General features: G+C 40.3%; 2 protein-coding genes across 4 annotated transcripts in view; both read left to right on the top strand.

The window, feature by feature from the left end:
• The first annotated feature begins 1,673 nt into the window (after positions 1-1,673).
• DSCC1 (DNA replication and sister chromatid cohesion 1) lies at positions 1,674-12,520 on the top strand. Its single transcript, XM_048940838.1, has 9 exons — positions 1,674-1,882; positions 3,739-3,907; positions 6,336-6,470; positions 7,097-7,187; positions 7,455-7,593; positions 8,512-8,564; positions 9,538-9,695; positions 9,933-10,081; positions 10,835-12,520. Exons 1-9 carry the CDS (start codon positions 1,713-1,715, stop codon positions 10,941-10,943), a joined length of 1,173 nt encoding a protein of 390 aa, XP_048796795.1. The 5' UTR covers positions 1,674-1,712; the 3' UTR covers positions 10,944-12,520.
• A 946-nt stretch (positions 12,521-13,466) lies between these two features.
• Positions 13,467-19,735, top strand: part of TAF2 (TATA-box binding protein associated factor 2) — a 56,277-nt gene continuing 50,008 nt past the window's right edge. For 2 of the 3 annotated variants that reach the window (XM_048940808.1, XM_048940809.1), the window contains exons 1-3: positions 13,467-14,051; positions 15,982-16,036; positions 16,787-16,947. In XM_048940808.1, the coding sequence (XP_048796765.1) occupies positions 13,999-14,051; positions 15,982-16,036; positions 16,787-16,947 (269 nt within the window). In that variant the 5' untranslated portion in view covers positions 13,467-13,998. The remainder of the gene's footprint in view (positions 14,052-15,981; positions 16,037-16,786; positions 16,948-19,735) is intronic. The other variant, XM_048940810.1, reaches the window with a different exon arrangement.

Raw genomic sequence — 19,735 nt, forward strand, 5'->3', positions numbered from 1 at the left:
GCAGCAGATTTGCTCCGCACAGTATGGAAGTGCTTTCATCCAATCTGCACAACTTTTTGCTATGAAATCCGACTTTGTCACATTAGCATTAAGGTTGTATTTACTTTCTGACCTCTTTATTTGGGAGGCCAAAGAAGAATTCGCGGTCGAAGCGTCCAGGTCTTCGTAAGGCAGGATCGATGGCATCCAGTCGGTTGGTCGCACCGATGACAACCACCTCCCCTCTGCTGTCTAACCCATCCATGAGTGCCAGAAGCGTTGATACGATGGAGCTGATGGAAAAAATACAATTTTTATTCCCCGGTTCAGTAAGTTTTGATACAATCCACATGACTTAGTGTTGTGTTCAGCTTTGGGCACCTCAATACAGAAAGGACACTGAGCTTGCTGAAACAGGTCTAAAGAAAGCCAAGTAGGCTTGTGAAGGGCTTGGAGAACATGGCCTATGAGAAGCTAGTTAAAGAAACTGGGGCCATTTAGCCTGGGGAAGAGGAGGTGGAGTGGAGACCTTATGGCTCTTCTCAAATATCCGAAAGGTGATTGCAGAGAGTGGGGTTGGTCTCTTCTCACTGGTGGCAGGTGACAGGATGAGGGGAAATGGCCTCAGGCTGCACCAGGGGAGGTTTAGGTTGGATATCTTTACTGAAAGGGTTGTAAAGCGCTGGAATAGACTCCCTAGGGAGGTGCTGAGTCTCCATCCCTGAACGTGTTTAAAAGCCATTTGAATGTGGTGCTCAGGGACTTGATTTTGCAATGGGTTGTTAGTTAGGGTAGTATAATTAGGTTGTGTTTGGACTTTATGGAGAAAGAAAGGGAGAAACCCTTCAGCAGGGTCTGTTGTGATAGGACAAGGGGAAATGTTTTCAAACTAAAAGAAAAGCCATTTATGTTGGATGCAAGAGAAAAGTTTTTTTTACAGTAAGGGTGGTGAGGCTCTGGAACAGGTTGCCAAGAGAGGGGATGGATGCCCTGTCCCTGCTGGTCAGCTGTACGGGCTGTGAGCACCCTGATCTAGGTGTAGGTGTCCATGCTTATCATAGGGGAGTTGGACTAGATGGTCTTTAAGACTCCCAAGTCAAACTAGGATTCCATGATTTTCTTCCAGTTAGGTATCTGATAAGTGACAGAGCTTGTTAAGACACAAACTCCATTAGTGTTGGCTTTAGTTCCTTGATTTCTTTTTAGTATTATTCTGCAGAGAGGAGAAAGGAGAAGCAGCAGGCACGCAAGGTGATTGGAAAATTGCACAAATTAAGATACAAATGAAAACTACTACAATTCAACTTATTTAAGCAGTAACTGAGAACTTTTACTTGATGGAACAGTGATTTTCTGATTTTTGTTAAAGGAAATGAGACTGGACACGTACCAGTGAGCACCTGCTCATTACTAGAGACTGAAAGCTAAAAGCGCTTCTGGCTTCCTATTGTACACAGTGGCTTGATTTCCAGCTTCCGCGGAAACAAAACCTGAACGCAGAATAGGTGCCAAAGCCTCACACCGCGCACTTGAGAAGGCCGATTCCGAGCAGCCCCGTGTGCAGCCGCCCGCCCCACCAGCTTGAGCCGACTGCTGCACCGGCAACCACAGAATCAACACAGCACGCCCGCGCCGGCGGCGCCCGCCTAAACGCTCCGCCGCGTTGCCCCGCCCCGCCCCGCCCCGCCCCGCCCCCTGTGCTTTGGCGCCGCTTTCGGAGCCCGACGGGCGCCATGCGGAGCCGCGCGGAGGTGGACGCCACGCTGCGTACCGCCAAGCTGAACCCCGCCGAGCTGCTGCCGGCAGTGCACTGCCTCAGCTTCGGCCCGCAGGGCGGCGTCGGCGATTGCTGCCTGCTGCAGCTCGAGGCGGGGCTGTGCGCCGAGCTGGAGGCGGGCCGCAGGTACGGGCCGGGCCGCGCGGGCTGCCGGGCGCTGCTCGTCTGTGGGTGTGACTGCCGCGGTGGTGTGAAGGGACGCGGTTTGTTCAAACGCGCCTTGACGGCAGTCTGGGCAGTACTGGAAGTGCTCTCGGAAAGATGGTTTCGTTTTGGGCGATTCTGTGTGGAGCCAGCGGTTGGACTTGCTGGTCCCTGTGGGTCTCTTCCAACCACGATTATTTCATCAAAATAGCTCTCCTGAGCTTGCACAGTAAGAAAAACGGGGGTAGGATAGTCAGTGTCCTCATGGTTTGCGTGTTGTTACAGGGTGCAGCTGAGTGGCAGTGCCTTAAACAAGCTCAGGTTCTGCTTGCAGACTGCATTCCATCTGACCAGGGCAGCAACTTGAATACTGACGTTTCTTGCAGTGAAAGAACTTCTTGTTGGGCATCTGGTGACAGCTGCATTGAAATTTGTTTTGAAAAAGCTGGCATCCTTAAAAGAATCTCACTGATCAGGCTCTGGCACAGGCTGCCCAGGGAGGTGGTGGAGTTGCCATCCCTGGAATTGTCCAAGGAACGTTGAGATGTGGTACTGAGGGACATGGTTTAGTGGGGAAATATTAATGATAGGTGCATGGTTGACTGGATGATCTTGGAGGTCTTTTCCAACACTGGTGATTCTACGATTCTGTAACTCATAAGGTTTTCCTGCTGTAGCAGATAGTTGGGGTGGGATGCAGAGTACCAGCAAGTTACACAGACAGGACGGTGAAGGCCATAGATAGTGCTTGTTGTGACTGGAAGGATGGTTTTGTGACATCTTCCAACTCTGGCCCAAAGCCAGAGAATAAGTTTTAGGTACAGTTTTATATTTCTTCCTTTACCAGCTGCAATGCCACTGATGTAATGCAAATGTTTTAAATGATACAACACTAGAACTCCCTCTAAAGTCCTCAGAGATCATAGAATAGCTTAGGTTGGACAGAACCTTAAAAATCATCAAGTCCCAACCCCCTACAGTGGGCAGGGCTGCCACCCACCAGCTCAGCTGCCCAGCACCCCATCCAACCTGGCCTTGAACGCTTTTGGGGATGGGGCACCCTCAGCTGCTCTGGGCAGCTGTGCCAGTGCTTCACTGCCCTCTGAGTGGAGAGGGTGATGTCTGTTAGCAGAGCTGTTTGTACCTATTGGAAGGATGATGGGGTGCCGAATGTTTCCAAGACCTCAGACCTGAGTGGTGCTATGTTCTTGGAGCATAGCTGAGTTTTTTTGTGTTGGTGTTGTGTCCTCACTAAAAAGTTCTGTTTACAAGTACGTGGGCTGAAGAAGGTGCTGTGCCTTGATTCTTGTCTGGAAGTGTTAGTTATTTATGTTTTTTTTTCTGCTTGGAGTTAGTTGTAAGAAAATATGCACGTTTCTTTAACGGAGTTATGTGAAGGACACTGTGCAATAGTTTCTATTTGCTTCCCATTCTATGTTGGGCTAGTTTCAGTCCTCAGGAAAGAACAACTTTAGTCATAATCTACTTTCTAAGGTTCATGCACTTTAAGCATCACTAACCCCTTGTTTTGAGGGTTTTATGTGAATAGACAGATGAGGAGGTTAGGCTATGATCTGTGTAAAAAGCCTTGGATACTGTCTTTCAGAGTTGGAAAACTTGAACAAACATAGAAGATATTTTAGATTAACTGACAATTACGTCTTTACGTTTTGGTATAACATGACTGCCACTACTAAATAGAACTGTGGTTTGTAGCTTCTTTACTAAGTTGTAAACGTGAAAAAATATCAGATGAGTTTAATAGATGTTCATCCTGAAATAGAGAAATAGAGGTACAAATGCATGTTTTAGTGCTATTTTTTTTTTTTCTTTTTCAGCCTGGTAATCCGTGGTGAAAAGGATGAACAAGCAGTGTTGTGCAGTAAAGATAAAACTTACGACATGAAAATAGCAGATACCTCAAATATGCTGCTGTTTATTCCTGGCTGCAAAACTCCGGAAGAGCTGAATGCAGATCAAGCATCTTGTAATATTATTCATTCACAGGTATACCTTTCTGGGTTTTTTGCTTGTTTGCTTTAATTCTCGAATCCCTTATTCTCTGTAATTTTTTGTGTTTTTTTCCAAGATGCTTACGTGAAACCTTGAGTGGCATTTAGTTGCCTAAACATAGACTTGTGCCATTTTAGGTGCTTTGTGGTATTGGTCCAGCTGTAAGCTGCCACTCCAGAAGGATGGAGATCTCCTGTAGCTTCTTTGTATATCTGACAGCCCCAGGAGATGTCTTTACAAACAAGCCTTACACACAAGGGGCATGCTATACCTTTGGGTGACCGAAATGGCTCTAGGGCTCTTGTGTAGGCAACTGAACTCCATCTGTAATATATGTTAATTATTGTTTCTAAGAAGTTCAAACTTATGTTTATTTTGAGTGGATAGTAATTACTTGTGGTAGGTATTAAAAGATTTCAAAGAATATCTGATTTCTCAGTGTTGGCAGCTATTTTAAAAATTAGCTGTTTGCACATGGATTCTTATGAGTGCTTTCCCCAAAAGGCAGATTTTGCCATGTCATTATTAGTAGATTTTAAATACAGAAATATATTCAAAGTTTACCCTTTTTTTGCAACTAGCATCTGGGGAGATTTGTTGGAGTGGGTGACTTTAGAGCTCTGAGTTCAAAGAATTCATTGTTCTCTGCTATTCTGAAGTGTAGTTAATAAAATTCTTCCGAAAATAGTTAGGAAAATATTACTAGCTCATTATTTGCTCTAATGGATATAATGACATCATTGAGGAGTAATCCTGCTTGTCCTTAGATGAATAAGATGAATATAATAATCACAATATCAACATCGTCATTTCTTCCATGAAGTCCTAAGTTCAGCTAGTGGAAAAAAATTAATTCAAACTAAAATAGATTAATGAGAAAATAATTTTCTTCCATATTCTTTTTTGTTATTCTCAGTGATCTCACTAATCTCTGAAGTCATATCTGTCAGATTAATATAAATGTGACTTGCATAGGAGTAATTTCTAGAGTTCTGTTTCTGGAAGGTTTTTTCATGTTCTCAGAAACGTTATGTGGTGTATTAAGAAGGCAAACTGTGAGACACAGCAAAAGGTGCTGCGTTTGCTGGGTAGTTTGGGGCTTCATTGCGCTTCTCTCAGAACCTCATGATCATGCTTTGTACCCCTTGGCAGACTGATAGTTACAGCCAGAGCATCTGTCATTTCATTCAGCTTGCACAAACTGGCTGTAGTTATGAACTTTCAAGTGTAAATTAGAGCAATTTATTTTCTTTTCTGGGTAGAGTGTCTTTGTAATTTATCTCAAAATTGCTCAGAAATGAACTTGGCAGAAAAAGAAGCTAACACTTATGTAAATGCAATTTGACATGGAGGAAGGAAAACAGAATTCTGTATAAAAATATAGCTGAAATTTGTGCTAAGCAAGCTACATAACAGTGGGTTAAAATCTGAGTTTGTTCAGTGTCAGAATTTGAATGGCACTTGTTCTACATGCAGAACATTATTCATGTATCAAACATGTATGTTTGATTTAAGTGGAACATTATTTCAAAGTTCTGTTTTCTTGTCTTATGGTTTTCTTTTTTAAATGGACGAGCTTTACAAACAAGTCTGAAAAAGCATTTAGGATATTTATTTGACTTTTTCATGGAGGCTTTTTTACAAGGAAGAAATGTTTCGGACGGTGGTCACAAACCTGCAGCCTGTTCCACCTCTGCCATTCTGTACCCACTGCTGTTGCAGCAGAATCAATACTGGAAGGCTTTGATACCCTCCGTTCTTAAAAGAATCTTCTAATAAAAGCAGGCTGTTCCCTATGAAACACCTCAGCACTACTCGGAAGATCAAGATTTGTCAGATGAGTGTAGTTGAACTGATTACACCTGAGCTTCCTGCTGGACCTTTTGAATCTGTATGGAACCAGAATAACAAATGGAGATGATGTGTTAATTGCAACAGAGATGTTGTGTTTATTGCATGGAAGTGTAGCCTACCGTCTTATTAATGTATGTTTTACTTAATGATGTGAAGTTTCAAGTATTGAGATGTAAAAAGGCATGAGCAAATCCCACCCATGGGAGGAACGAGGGAAGATGGAAACAGGGTAATATAGGAAGGTTTTTTTATCCTAACGCTAAGTTCTAGACAGTGATTATGTGACAGCCTATCATTTGTTCATCTCTGCATACTGGTCTCTCAGTCATGTTCACTGCAAACATGTATATTATCGATCAGCTATAGGCTCATTCTTTGTTACTATTGGTAATCTTTTTTTGACTGAAAATATTACAATGGTTGTTTCATCTTAAAAGTAGTTTCTCCATTAATATATTATTTTTTCAGTGAATATTTGAAAACTTTTTGTTGGTAATGTTTTGGTTAAGCTCCTTTGAATCTGAATCGTGGATTAAAATGCTGAAAGAGTCCTTATGTTTTCTTGTAGATTGCTGGCTTCTCCAACAATTATTGGGAACTAAGGAGATGTCGACCTAAACTGAAGAAACTGAGGAAGCTTCTGATGGAAGATCCGTATGAAGGGCCAGGTAGTGCGAAAGATCAGATTGCAACGGTGTCAAAAGTAAGTCATCTAAGTAAGTCTGCTGCCTTGTAGTTGACAATGGGCAAATTAAAATGAAGAAACATTCTATCATCTATCTACCTATCTATGATAATGATGATTCTTAACTAGAAAAATAGCTTTGCTGATGCTTCACAGTGTTGCTTTGAATTAAATTTTAAATCTACTACACATAGGTAATTATTAGCACTTACAGTGACAAGTTGGTTATCTATCAGTTTTCCAGTAATAAAAGAATCAGCACTGAAAGAGATTTGTGATTTCCCCTTTTATGTGGAGAGTTTCTTGAAGATACATGATTTAGGAAAGATAGAATACACTCAGTTTTCAGTCGTGCTGTGATACTTAATTTATTATGCCTACTTGAGCTAGTTTGACATCCTGGGAATGCATGGCGCAAAGACTTCTCTATAGTTAGACTGGTTTTTATATTAATCACCGTTTGAGAAACTGTTGTAAATTATAGGAGAAGTTCCAGAGAGTAGTGAAACTTAGAAAACTCAGCCTTGGGGAAAATGTCATCAGTCTTCTTTCTTTCATTATGGCATAATGCATTTTACATGCTTGCTGAAGTAAAATTGGCATAAGAATAACCTGTCTTATCTCCTTTATTTTCCTTGTTGCAGTACACAACAGAAGATTTGCTAGGTCTGATTCAAGCAAGTGAAGAGGAAATACTGCACCAGCTGCAGGCTATTGGTGCCTGTGTAATTGAAGGTATTTGTCTCTAAAGAGTATTCATTACTTACAGAATCATAGGATGGCTTAGGTTGGAAGGATCATTTAGTTCCAACCCTCTGCCATGGGGGGGGGGGGGGGTTGCACCCCACTAGATCAGGCAGTTTTCTGCCTAAATTATTAGTTTTTTCCACATCTTATTTCAGGATGGGAATACCCAGACTTCTATAATATTCCTTCAGAGGAACTGAGTCAAAGTACTGAAGTTTCCTTTTAACACTGATGTTTTTTTCTTCTGTTTGGCAGGATGTTGGAGAGTTTTAGAATTTGACTATGAGATGAAACTCTTGAATCACGTGACTCAGCTGATAGATTCAGAGTCCTGGTCTTTCAGTAAGGTTCCTTTACGTACCTGTCTCGAGGAGCTTGGACCTCTAGAGCCCATGTAAGCAGTTACTTTTAGTACTTAAAGTTGTCTAAGCCATGATTAATGATTATTAATTAAATCATTATTCATTATTTATTAGAATTGTTGTTTTATAACTCTAGATTCCTTTTACTGGGGCATTAATGATAAACTTTGTTTGGCTCTAAAATATGAAGGGCATTAGTAGCTCTCAGCCGTCTCTACCTAGGAGAACACTGCTATTAGCTTTCTAGAGGACAGATCAGTTCCAAACGCTGTGTCCATTTACTTGGTTCCTTGATGTAAGCCAGCACCATAAGCTGTTTTCCTTACTTCTTCTAAACGTTTTTCATGTACAGACACACAGACTGCAATTTATTATTTTGTAAGACATGAGAGCCCCACGCCTGGATGCAGTACTCCAGGTGCGGCCTCTGAGGGCAGAGCAGAGAGGAACTGTCACCTCCCTTGCCCTGCTGGTAACCCCTCTTTTGATGCAGCCCTGCATTCTGGGCTGTAAGAGCACACTGCTAGCCTGTGTCCAGCTTTTTGTCCATCAGGACCTCCAAGACCTTTTCCATAGGGCTGCTCTCAATGTGTTCTTTTCTGTCCGTACTCATATCTGGGATTGCCTCAACCCAAGTGCAGTGCTCTGTACGTGGCCTTGTTAAACCTCATTAGATTCTTGTGTGCCCACTTCTCAAGCCTGATCAGGTCCCTCTGGATGACATCTCTCCCTTCTATTTTGTCAACTGCACCACTCAGCTTGGTGTCATCAGCAAACTTGCTGAGACTGCGCTTGATCCTACTGTCTGTGTCACTGATACACATGCTGAAGAGTACTGGCCTGAAGATGGACAACCGAGGGGCAGCACTTGTGAAAAATACATGAAATATGATACAAACAGGAAATTTATAACACGGTTTTAAAATTTGCCTTTTTTTTTTTTCCCTCAGAGAGATGATAGAGCATATTCTTTTAAGCTATGGAAGGAAATACACTGATGATGGTAAGTTTGGAAAAGCACGTGTTTTGAATTTGAAAAACAAAATAGTTACTGAGTAACTGAAAACTTTATGAGGATGGCTCGAACAAATTAACGCGCTACACTAAAACTACACACTAAGTAAACAGCGAGATAAAAAATTAGTAAAATTGTTAGAGAAAGTTCCATAGGAAAAAGCTGCTCAACTGTATGAGACATGAGAGAAAATTAATGAACCAATGGAAGTACCTGAAGTGATATTTTAGATGTTTACAAACAGTGGTTTTGTGACTGAAGGTAGATTGCTTTTACAAACTGAATGCAATCTCCTTATAGATACTGTAGGAGATCTTGGATGCCACGTATTTAAGCAGTTGATAGTAATATTAATTGTGCAACAGATTATAGATGTCCCTGAATTCTTCTTGTAAGAAGCAGCCATCTCCATTGCCTGTCTTACCTATGTACATAATAGGTCAGTGCCTTCATTTAAATTCTTTTTCGTGGTTGTTTTCATCTCACCTTTGACCAAAGTGGAAATTGCACACCACCTTACAAGGCACAGGACAGCAGTTGTATGATATAGATTGTCCTTCTCTGATTAGTATATTGAAGCACATTGCACAAGGAATAGTTTTGAATTATAGGGAGACCGAAAAGGTGGAAGGCAATATGGCTGACTTTCAGAGAACTTCAGCCAAGTGAGAGTAGAAAGAAATTCTCCTTATTCCTGTAATCTAATATTACGGGGATGACTGCAGAAATAAGTTTTAATTGTTCAACTAAGGCAGCAAACACGTTAATACAAGTTATTCAGAGGTAGGAATGAAAACTGTGGGAAAGCTTACTGTGGAAAAAGGGAAAAGAAGATGATTTGTTCGTCAGCATGAGAAGATATCAATGAAGAAGACTAGAACAGAATGGAAATTTGAGGCTGTTCTCTGTTCTACTATCAAAAAAAGCAAGAATTCAAGCTATTGTGTCTTTTGTTTCTCAGCAGGGGAGGTTTACTTTGAAATGCATGAAGATAAAATATGCAGAGCTATAGCGCAAATGCTTTTGCAAAATGCAGTTAAATTCAATTTATCAGAGTTTCATGAAGTCTGGCAACAAAGTGTCCCTGAAGGGATGTCAACAAGGCTTGATCAGCTTAAGGTAAAAATACAAAGTATGAATTCTTTAGTGTTATATCTAGATTTTATGATTGGTGGGGGTTGATTGTATTTCTGTCAGCTTTTAAGTACTATTTCTGACATCCTCCTTGCAGCTAGCAGTGAGTTTTAGGAGGCTTTGGAGATACAGAGAGTAACTTCTTATGCATTCACTGTAGAATGAAGAAAGTTCAATTGTTTTCATTTTAATTAAAGCTTTCTCTGTGATGCTGATCTACAGGGTTTGGCTCTTGTGGATAAAGCCTCAAGACCAGAGACCATCTTTCTGCTAAAAGTAGAAGACTTACCTGAAGATAATCAGGAAAGATTCAACAGCTTATTCAGCATACGGGAAAAATGGACGGAAGCGGATATTACCCCTTATATCCAGTAAGGATATGTTAAAATAAGATTGTATTTAACAAAAGAAGTCAATTAAGCAGAACTATGCTATAATTGGAGTTCATATTCTTCCCTTTCTGCATGGCTGACTTTCAGCTATGTAGTTATGGCTGAAGTACTGTGTTTTAAATTACTACAAATTCTACATTAATAGAATCCCCACTCATGTGAACTATAGCTATATTTGTTGGATTTGAACTTGTGTAAAAAGCTGATCCACTGAATTTAAATGAGAACTGATTTGATTGAGGCAGACTTCAGCTAAAGAAAATATCCTGAATCTTTACTTAGTCTCCATATTTACAACTCAAGAGCTGTACAGCAGTAGTGCTTCCTATACTGCGTCCTTTTTTGTCCTACGTTACAACGTTATATGGAAGACCAAGCCAGGATGCATGTGGACAGGCATAAATGGTAACCCAGAAGCTACTTCATTAATTTTGTTGAGTGGCTCTAAATTTACTTTAATATAATTATTTCAAAGCTAGTTTGAGAGAACAGTAATAATAATTTAAAACAGAACAAAAGCCTTGCTTCTTAAGGCAATCGCGGTCTTTCCTGTTCCTTAAATTTCAAGCCAAGTTCTAAACTTTAGGTAATGCAGAGCATTCGGAGAGTAACTCTTGTAATTTTCTCCCAATACCCAAGTCCAGCTTATGGCCATATTTACAGTCATTTCACCGAATATCGTGTCTGAAAGCATGTTTAATGCTAACGTCATCTACTTTATTTCCTCTGTAGAGACTTATGTGCAGAGAAGCAGACGGTTGGTGCGCTTCTGACAAAATATGCTCGATCCTCAATGCAAAATGGTATTAAACTTTATAATTCCAGAAGACCTATCTCATAAAAAATACTGTTTTAAAAACTGAGAATATCGTACGGAGTAACAGTGAATGTTGCTTCTTCCTCCCCCTTCTGGGGGAAAGAGTTGTCAGCAAATGTTATGTGGCATTCTTGAACTGAAGCAGCTGAACTTTGTGAACAAATTTAGTTTCCTGCACAGCTAAGTAGAATGAGAAAGAACTTGCCTCTTCCAGGAAACCATAATGTCTGCAGCCCATTTCCACCTTCCTCTGTCCGCTTTCTTTTCCTTTGTGTTTACAGTTACACTGGAAGTCAAGGTTCTTGAATATGATTTAGCTGTTTATCCATAAACTGAAGACTATCATTAGAAATTAAAACCTTAGTAATAATTGAATCAAATGGATTTTAACAGCAGAATAAAATGTTTAGTCTTTTGTCCATTAGGGAGCATTTTTAAGCATGCGGATTTTGTTGCTATGTTGACATTTTGAATACTCACACCTTCACAAGCTCATGAATGAATTACTGTTAACTGAGACTAAGCTGGTTCTTTTTGTGACCTTGAATAACACTGACACAAATTCTTGATAGTTCAACGCTTGGCAAAATGCAGCCTTTTAAATATTACAAGGAAAAAAAAGCATAATCAGGTTTGTAAAATCAAGTCTGAAGACATGAGAAAATTGTGTTACGAAGTTCCTGTAAACTGCCATTAGAATGTAGCTGATGTAAAATTCATCTTTTAAAGAAAACTGCCTTTGCTTTAAAGAGAACTTGCAAAACTTAGTAATATGAATTTTTACGATTTTGGTATGGACAATAACTGCACATGAAAATTGTGCCTTGAAAACTTAGGGTGGAATATTATTTTGCTTGGAGCAATTAATTAGAAATTTGCTATGATATAGCCTTAAAATTGAGTACCCGTAATTGAAATTTCTTGATTTTTAAAAGCAGTTTGCATTTGTCAGTGAAACAGTTTCATTACCAAAGGTACATTTAGTAAATGCAAGGTGATCAGTGGAGGGGGATGGAAGAAACAAAATCAAATAATTACACATTTTCTGGATTTTTTACAAATAAAAAGCTGAATAAAAGCTACTTCCTGAGTTTCAGTTATTTTTCTCTATTGATGCAGGATTGATTCCCTGTGTTCCGTATTTCTAAAGCATGTAAGTGTGCTATTTGACCAGTTGCACAGAGGCTCAGCTGGGCTCAGTTCCTGAAAGAATTGCCTTGTTCACTGCCTGGTTTCAACAGCTGTGGTCCTTTCTTTTAATAGTAGTGGTGTTCCCTCTGAGAGATAACAGCAGTCAGAATTTGAAAGCCTTTGAAAGAACTTCAGTTTGACCATATGTGGTTCTTTAGCTGAAATACATAAAACAATTGATAGTCGTGTAGGTTGTGATATAACAGTATATTTATGCTAGGTCTTGTTTTGTTTTTTGTTCTAGTCTTTGTTTTAAACAAAATTTAAGTATTACAGGAGTAGTGCTGTATCATAATAGTTAATGTAATGATTTAATATATCTAAAGTGTTTTAACATGTGATTTTTCTACCTGTTGTTGACAATATTTCTGGTGTGTTTTGTGAACAGAAGTGAAAAGAATAACAGAATTAGCTTCTTTGATGCATTAACTTTAACATAAAGGAGATAAATCAAAACTTGCATATAATAAGCAGTTGCTGGTTGTGAAGAAATTAAATTTTGTGTTCTGGTAATTCTAACTCAAATCTCTCCACAGGGCAACTAGAGTGTGAAGGAAGAGTGACAGACTGCTTTTTTTTTTTTTTTTTTTTTTGTTCTTCCTGCCAAGTTTTGGGCAGCACTGTTAGTATCTTAAATTGGTTTTGGAATCAAAAGGCAGGACTGCAGCCTTTTACTGTCTTCCTATCAATCTTTGCTGGGTACATCCTTGAGTTTGGCCCATAGGTAACTTCGTGCATTCCAAGTACCAGTAAGTGCTTGTCCAGCACTGGCACTTCCCTAGTGCCAAGCAAGAGGGCCACACGTGATTAAGCAACCAGGTTTTGGAGCCGAAGTGCTGGCTTAGTGCAGCTGGAGCCCTGCCTGAAGCAGGGGGGACACATTACCGTCCCTCTGCGTTTGTGCCTACCCAGGCTGTACCTCCCACAGCTGTCAGTTAATCTCGGCCTTGCCGTGAGACCGAACACGCCGGCGGGGTTAACGTCTCCCTTGGGGCGCTACTGCTGTTGCAAACCTACAACGCGAATGGGAACCAAAAAACGCAGACTTCGCTACCGCGGGTTCCTCTATCCCACCTGCGCCATCTTCCCGCCGCAGCGATGCAACCACCGCCCAGGCTGCGCGCATGCGCACACATCCCGCTCGGGGCTGCGCCAGAGGCGCGCGGAGCGCATGCGCTTCTTGGATTACTTTCGGAGTTTTCTTTTTATTATTATTATTTTTATTTATGGCTGCCTTAGAGAGTCACCGTGGCGCCGCTTTGAAAAGCAAAATGTGTTTTCTGGAGATTTTTGCTTCTCAAAGAAGCAAAGCTCCTTGGGGCTGGCTGTGACCTTTCACCCGGCGGGGGTGAGAGGTTGCCGACAAAATGGCGGCGGCTGCCGCGGCAGGGCGCGTTGGCGGGAGGCGGCCGAGCTGCTGAGGGAGTCCCGCTCGGCCCTGCCCGGCAACCCCGGACGAGAGGGAGCCCAGCCCGGAGCCACGTCCGTAAGACCGAGCCGTGGGCCCCGCGCCGCCTCTCCCCTGCCCCCGGCAGGCGTCCTGTCAGCGGGGCGCTGCTGTGTCCGCCCGGCCGCTCCGCAGCCCCTCGGCGCTCTCCGTTATCCGGTCGGTTCCCGTAGCCGCTGTGCGAGCTGCTATCGTACTCCAGCAGGAGGAGGGGGTTGCGAGTTACCTCATAAAGGGTTATGTAAAAAGGCAGCGTTGTTGGCGTTGTAATCATGGTGCTGAGCCGAGCTGGAGATGCCTGACCCGTCAGTCACGGACCTGCTGTGGAGATGAGGGATCGCCTGCAGCGTGGCACGGGGAAAAGCCGCGGGAGCCACCGAGCAAGGAGGATGCTGGTGTCCTTCTGACAGCCTGTGGTGTGTCGCAGCGCTGCTGGTCAGGATGAACAGGAAGAAAGGAGACAAAGGATTTGAGAGCCCAAGGCCATACAAATTATAAGTATCTATTTCTTAAAAGATTGCTATACTTCGGATCCTGATGCGTTTGGAGCAGGCCCCAGGCCAAGCGGTGGTTTTCCACCCGAGGAGCTGAAACTCCAGTTTGGAGAAGCTCGCTCTCAGTGCATGCATGTTGTGGGGTTTATCTTGTGTGATCTCATGGACAGAAAGGCTGTAAAGCGTGCAGTCTCATCTTGCAAAGAAATTTACATTGTGCTCCTCGGAGCTTAGAGATCTTTCCAGGCAGTATCAGCACCACAGATCATGCTATCACATTTCGTTGTTATTTGTGTGTCAGGCCCTCTAGTCTCACAGGCTTTTTAACGTATGAACGCAAGTATATTTATAAATAAAAGCTAGCATTTGTGCTGAGGAGGTCTGAGCAAATGATCATTTTTTACAGTTAGTTTATAGCCAAATTATAAAGAAATTGGTTGATGTGTCAGAGAATCTTCATGCTTTCATGATGTTCAGCTTGGAGAAAAGAAAGCTCCAGGGAGACCTCATTGTGGCCTTCCAGTACTTGAAGGGAGCACATTAACAGGAGGGGCAATGGCTGTTTACGAGGGTGGATAGTGATAGGACAAGGAGGGATGGTTTTAAACTGAGACAGGGGAGGTTTAGGTTAGATATTAGGAGGAAGTTTTTCACACAGGGGGTGGTGAGGCACTGGAACAGGTTGCCCAAGGAGGTTGTGGATGCCCCATCCCTGGTGGCTTTCAAGGCCAGGGTGGATGTGGCTCTGGGCAGCCTGGTCTATGGTTGGCGACCCTGCATGTATTGAAACTGGGGTATTGAAACTAGATGACCATTGTGATCCTTTTCAACCCAGGTGATTCTATTATTCTATGATTCATGTCTTTTTTTTGTTGTTTTTTTTTTTAAATAAGTTTATGATTTCCTTATAAATCTGTATAATTTTAAACAGAACTACTGATGGTATCATAGGGATTTTGGTATGTAGGTGGTGTTTGAATTCATTAGTACTAGATTTTTATAATTTTCTTGTAGGATTTTTATTGAAGTCTCTCAGTTGAAGCCAAGTCCTTTTTTAATGCACAATCACGAGTATGTACAGTGTGTGACATGGTGTAAAAGCTGCATCAGTATAAGGCTGTATCTTCAGTCAGTAGTCTGAAGTGTTGAATAGATGCTGTCAACTGCAGAAAATATACAGAAATAAGCTCTGAAAGTTTTTACAAGTTGGAGTTACTATTTTATCTCTTAGAAAATCAGAGTTTGATTTACCAAGAGTTCTAATATGCAACTCAAAACTTAAGTGAATACGTTTGACTTGTTTACAATACTGATCTTGATTAATATATCACAATTGTCTAATAAATTTTTATAACATTTTAACTGTAAAAATGCATACTGTAACCTTTTTTTTGCACGTAGTACCCACTTAAGTAAATGATGTATGAGAAGGAACTTACCAGGTTCCTCGGATTGCAAGTGTTAGGGCTGCATCCCATTTCAAATATTAGTGTCACAGAATCACAAAGTCCTTAGAGTTGGAAGGGACCTCTGAGGGCCATGTAGCCCAACTCCTCTGCACTGAACAGGGGCACCACAGCACATCACTAAAATATGAGAACTTGATTTCAAGCTATCAGTAATGCTGTGTATTTATGTACACAACATTCAAAACCTTGTGGAATTACCTTTTTATGTTATTAGTGCCATTTGTACTGGTATGATGCTACACTTTGCCTTTATTGGAACTTTTCTGGCCTTGCATGCAGCATGAATTATTTAAGTGAGAGACATAGGCCATGGCAAATTCTCTCCTTACAAATGCATGCTGTATGCAGAATTTGTCTACACCATATGCTGTATGATCACTCTTTATTTATAACTCTTGGAATATTATTTTAAATACTGATAATTGTGCAGAACCTTACTTTAATTTTTTTTTTTCCAGCACGACTCACCAGGTAGTTTGTATCAACAACATAAATTTTCAGAGAAAGTCTGTTGTAGTAAGTATGTCTTAATAAAATTTGAAAGAAGAAATGGAAAGTGTGGATTTCCTTCATGATTTTAGAAGTAACAGCTGCACACACAAGCTGATTATGTTCTTCAGCTTCTTATGCTTTCTCTTAAGTCTGTCACTTACAGAGATGCCTCAAATGAAATACCCTGTAATAGCGATTGTTCTAACCTCTGTGAGGAAAAGCTTTCTAAAAGCTTTCTAAAGGAAAGTGGATAATACTGCAAAGAAATCTGCAGTCAAGAATTAACTTTTAACAGTGTTAGTTGGTGTTAGGGGTAAAGTTATTTGTAGCTTGCATGTGACGTCATGAGATTTGAAGAGGCCTCAAGGCTTTGAGACTATTTGTGAATGTGGATGTATGGCTGAATGGAGTCTACTTAGATTATAAGAGTCATTTTTCAGGCTTAGATGCCAAAGCCTAAAACATGGGCAGAAAAAGGTTGGTAATAAACTTGATATCTAGTCAGCAGAGGCAAATATTTTCCAGTAAAATAAATATAGTTATCAGTCCTTTTCAAGTTTTGATTTTTATTATAATGTATTTTGTGACTGGGAAAATTCACCTGTTAGATTATATGAAATAAAATGTATTTTAGACGTCTACAAGGAAAATACTATTTTGTAGGTACAGAATTAATATTTTACCCATGATTTTCTTCTGGAAATGCATTTGATTTGTTTTATTTTTAATACATGGCAAAGATTTTAAAGGAAGTGTTGATTTGTTTTTTCGTAGGGCTACGTGGAACTGACAATATTTCCCACAGTTGCAAACCTGAATAGGATCAAACTGAACAGTAAACAATGCCGGATTTACAGAGTGAGGGTCAATGATTTGGAAGCAGCTTTCATCTATAACGATCCAACGCTGGAGGTTTGTCACCATGAGTCAAAGCAGTAAGTGAAGTGTTTAAAACAACATGGATGTTGTGTTGTCTTTTGTTGTGAAGCATCACCTATAGTGTTAGCTGGTTTTACTTGTTGATGAAGAAACTGGTAAAAATCTCATGTCCATTTCTTTTTGGTAAGAGAAGCATAATGGCGAAAGTGTTCACTATGTGTTCTCTTTTGACCTTGCTGAAATGTATGTCCGTGTTTTCACTTTTTCTTTTGGATGGCTTGGTGGAGTTTGCAGTTCTCAGAATTGCAAAAGGACTTTCACTGAAAGTGCTACAACTGTTTAACAGTGGCTGATATGAAATGAGACTCTTCTGGATTGGCAGGGACCTCCTGTGATCATCTGGAAGATGTGAGAGAGTAGCATTTAAAACAGTCATAGCATTCAATTATGTTAAGAAAGGAATCAGAAGAGATAATTGATGAAATCGTGTAACTGTTATCATTTTGTGGAGAAAGAACATTGTGTAACATCCTAATGGCACTGCGGCACATCATATCTTTTAAAAATTTTATTTCTTCCTCAAATTATCCTGTTTAAGAGCAGTAAACGAAATCTGAAGGTGAGACACGCCAGGTGAAACACAATAGGCTGAGAGCAGACTGGTTTTCACATTGCTATCAGAACTTAAAAGAGAGCTTCTATCTTTCATTATTCCTGTTCATATAAACCTTTAATTAGTACGTAAAATGTATTTTTAGCTTTTATGTCAGTGATAGTTTGTCCATCAGTCTAAAACATCATTCAGATAAAACTGAAAACCGTATTAGATTGTTATATGTCAGGTTTTGATTTCTTCTTCAGTCTTCCGGGCATCACTGCTTTTTTAACAGTCAGTACCTGGCTGTCTTGAAAAAAAAACATTGGAAAGTTATAAAGTAGTTCACTGTGAAGTGTAAAACAGTGTGTATAAGTTTGCCCTCTGTACACAAGGTGGCAGAGAATCCCATCTAGCTCGTGCATGTAAAGAAGAGACTGGAATCTTTTAAGTACTGCTTCCAGCCTGCAAGTAGTGTTGGAACATATCTGCTTGGGTCTTGTCTAAGACTGTTGCTGTAGTGTTACAGCAGCCTCTGTTGTCCTCTTCTTCCCTATTTTCACTGAAATTCTAGCTTTCTTGATTCTGTCTGTATAATGAATTTATTTTTCCAAGCTGTAGTACGCAGACATCCCACAGCCTGTATTTGACTACTGAGACAACCACTCATGTCTCAGCCCATTTACAGTTAAAATGAACAAAGGAGATATTTTCTTCTTCTGTGTGTTTGTTTGTTTTGTTTTATTTTTCCTTGAGAATGTACACTGTTAAATAGGCACAGCAAAAAAGACTTATGTTTTGCTCTGATAAGTGAAGTTTGTGGTTATCCTGCTCTTGCTGGGATATTTGCTTCACACATTTGTGATAACTGTGGTGCATGTTTGAGAAACTATTGCATTTGAGTATTGCTTTGATATAAAGGAAGACATGCCTTTGTATAGCTTGTTAATGGACACATACTGCTTTCCTGTGTGTATGTACTCTATTCAGTATAATTTTAACCTTGAGCAGTGTATACCTGTCCATTCATTAATTCATCTACTTGTTGTTTTGTTTGGTTGTGTTTTTTTTTTTTTTTACATGAATCTTGTAGTTCTTAAAAACATTTTGATATCCTCCAGTGTCACTGGAGGATATGGATGGCTGGTTTAGATGGAAGCAGCAGTAAGCTGCAGAAGAGATCTTTGTGACAGCCTTCGGGGCATGTGTTGTAATATTCTTTCATCTGCAAGGCCAGGGATCAGCCTTTAACCTATGCACAAAACAGACAAGTTACTGCTGAATAAAGTGTGTGCTGCTTTGTGATTTCCTGCAATAAATAACTTTCATTTCCACTGGCAGGATTCTTCCTCTAGTTGTAAACTCATGATGCACTTTGTCATTGCTTAATCTTTTCCTAGCAGAAGTGTAGAGAAGTTTTGAAAAAGGGGATGGCAAGCACTTAGCTGTGGGCAAGAAAAGTTCTTTTTTCAATGTGACATACATTCAGATTGTTGTTTTATTAATATATTAATAAATTAATAAGAAAGGTACATGCATAGCATATATACATATAGCGTGCAATGTGTTTAAGCTCTGTACTATGTTTTAGAGCAAGACTCCAGAAGTACTAATTTGTAGTTAGGAAGCAAAGTACAAAAGTAGAAGTAGTAGTGAATTACATATGGAGCAAAGATCTTTTTTTATGAAGCTGATGCTAAATACTGCAGAAAGAAAGTTGTTTATAAACTGTGTTTGCTCTGCATAGCAGTTACTTAGCACTGCTGCCCCCAGTAGTGAGGAATGCGGCTGAAAGTTGGCATGGAGGTATTGAGAATCAGTGGGTAGCTTTAAAGAAATATCTTTACAAGATTGCTCATTGTCAGTCAGTCAGAGGCACATTCTTGGTCAGTAATTAACAGTGTTTTGTGTCTATTCTGTTAATAAAATGACTCTACCAGGAAAACTTGTGAATTCATACTGCTATTTCACTGTCAGCGCACACTTTCCATTAGGAAAACTTAAGTTTATTTCTTGGGATGTAACTTCTGGCTTATGCCCTGTTTTTTGTTTAAAATGGTCATATCCGGAGAGTAGCCTAACCTATGAAAAGATTAGTCTGTGGTCTACATCTTCAAGGGATTCCTTTTACAATGAATCACCCATTTGAACTGGAACACTTCACAAAAATAGAAATATCAGAATAGACTGTTTCCCATAAAATGTTAAGCCCTCTGGAGTCTACCTTTCATGTTATAAAATCATGACCT

Source organism: Lagopus muta, chromosome 3 (genome assembly GCF_023343835.1).
Source record: "Lagopus muta isolate bLagMut1 chromosome 3, bLagMut1 primary, whole genome shotgun sequence".
NCBI lineage: Eukaryota > Metazoa > Chordata > Aves > Galliformes > Phasianidae > Lagopus > Lagopus muta.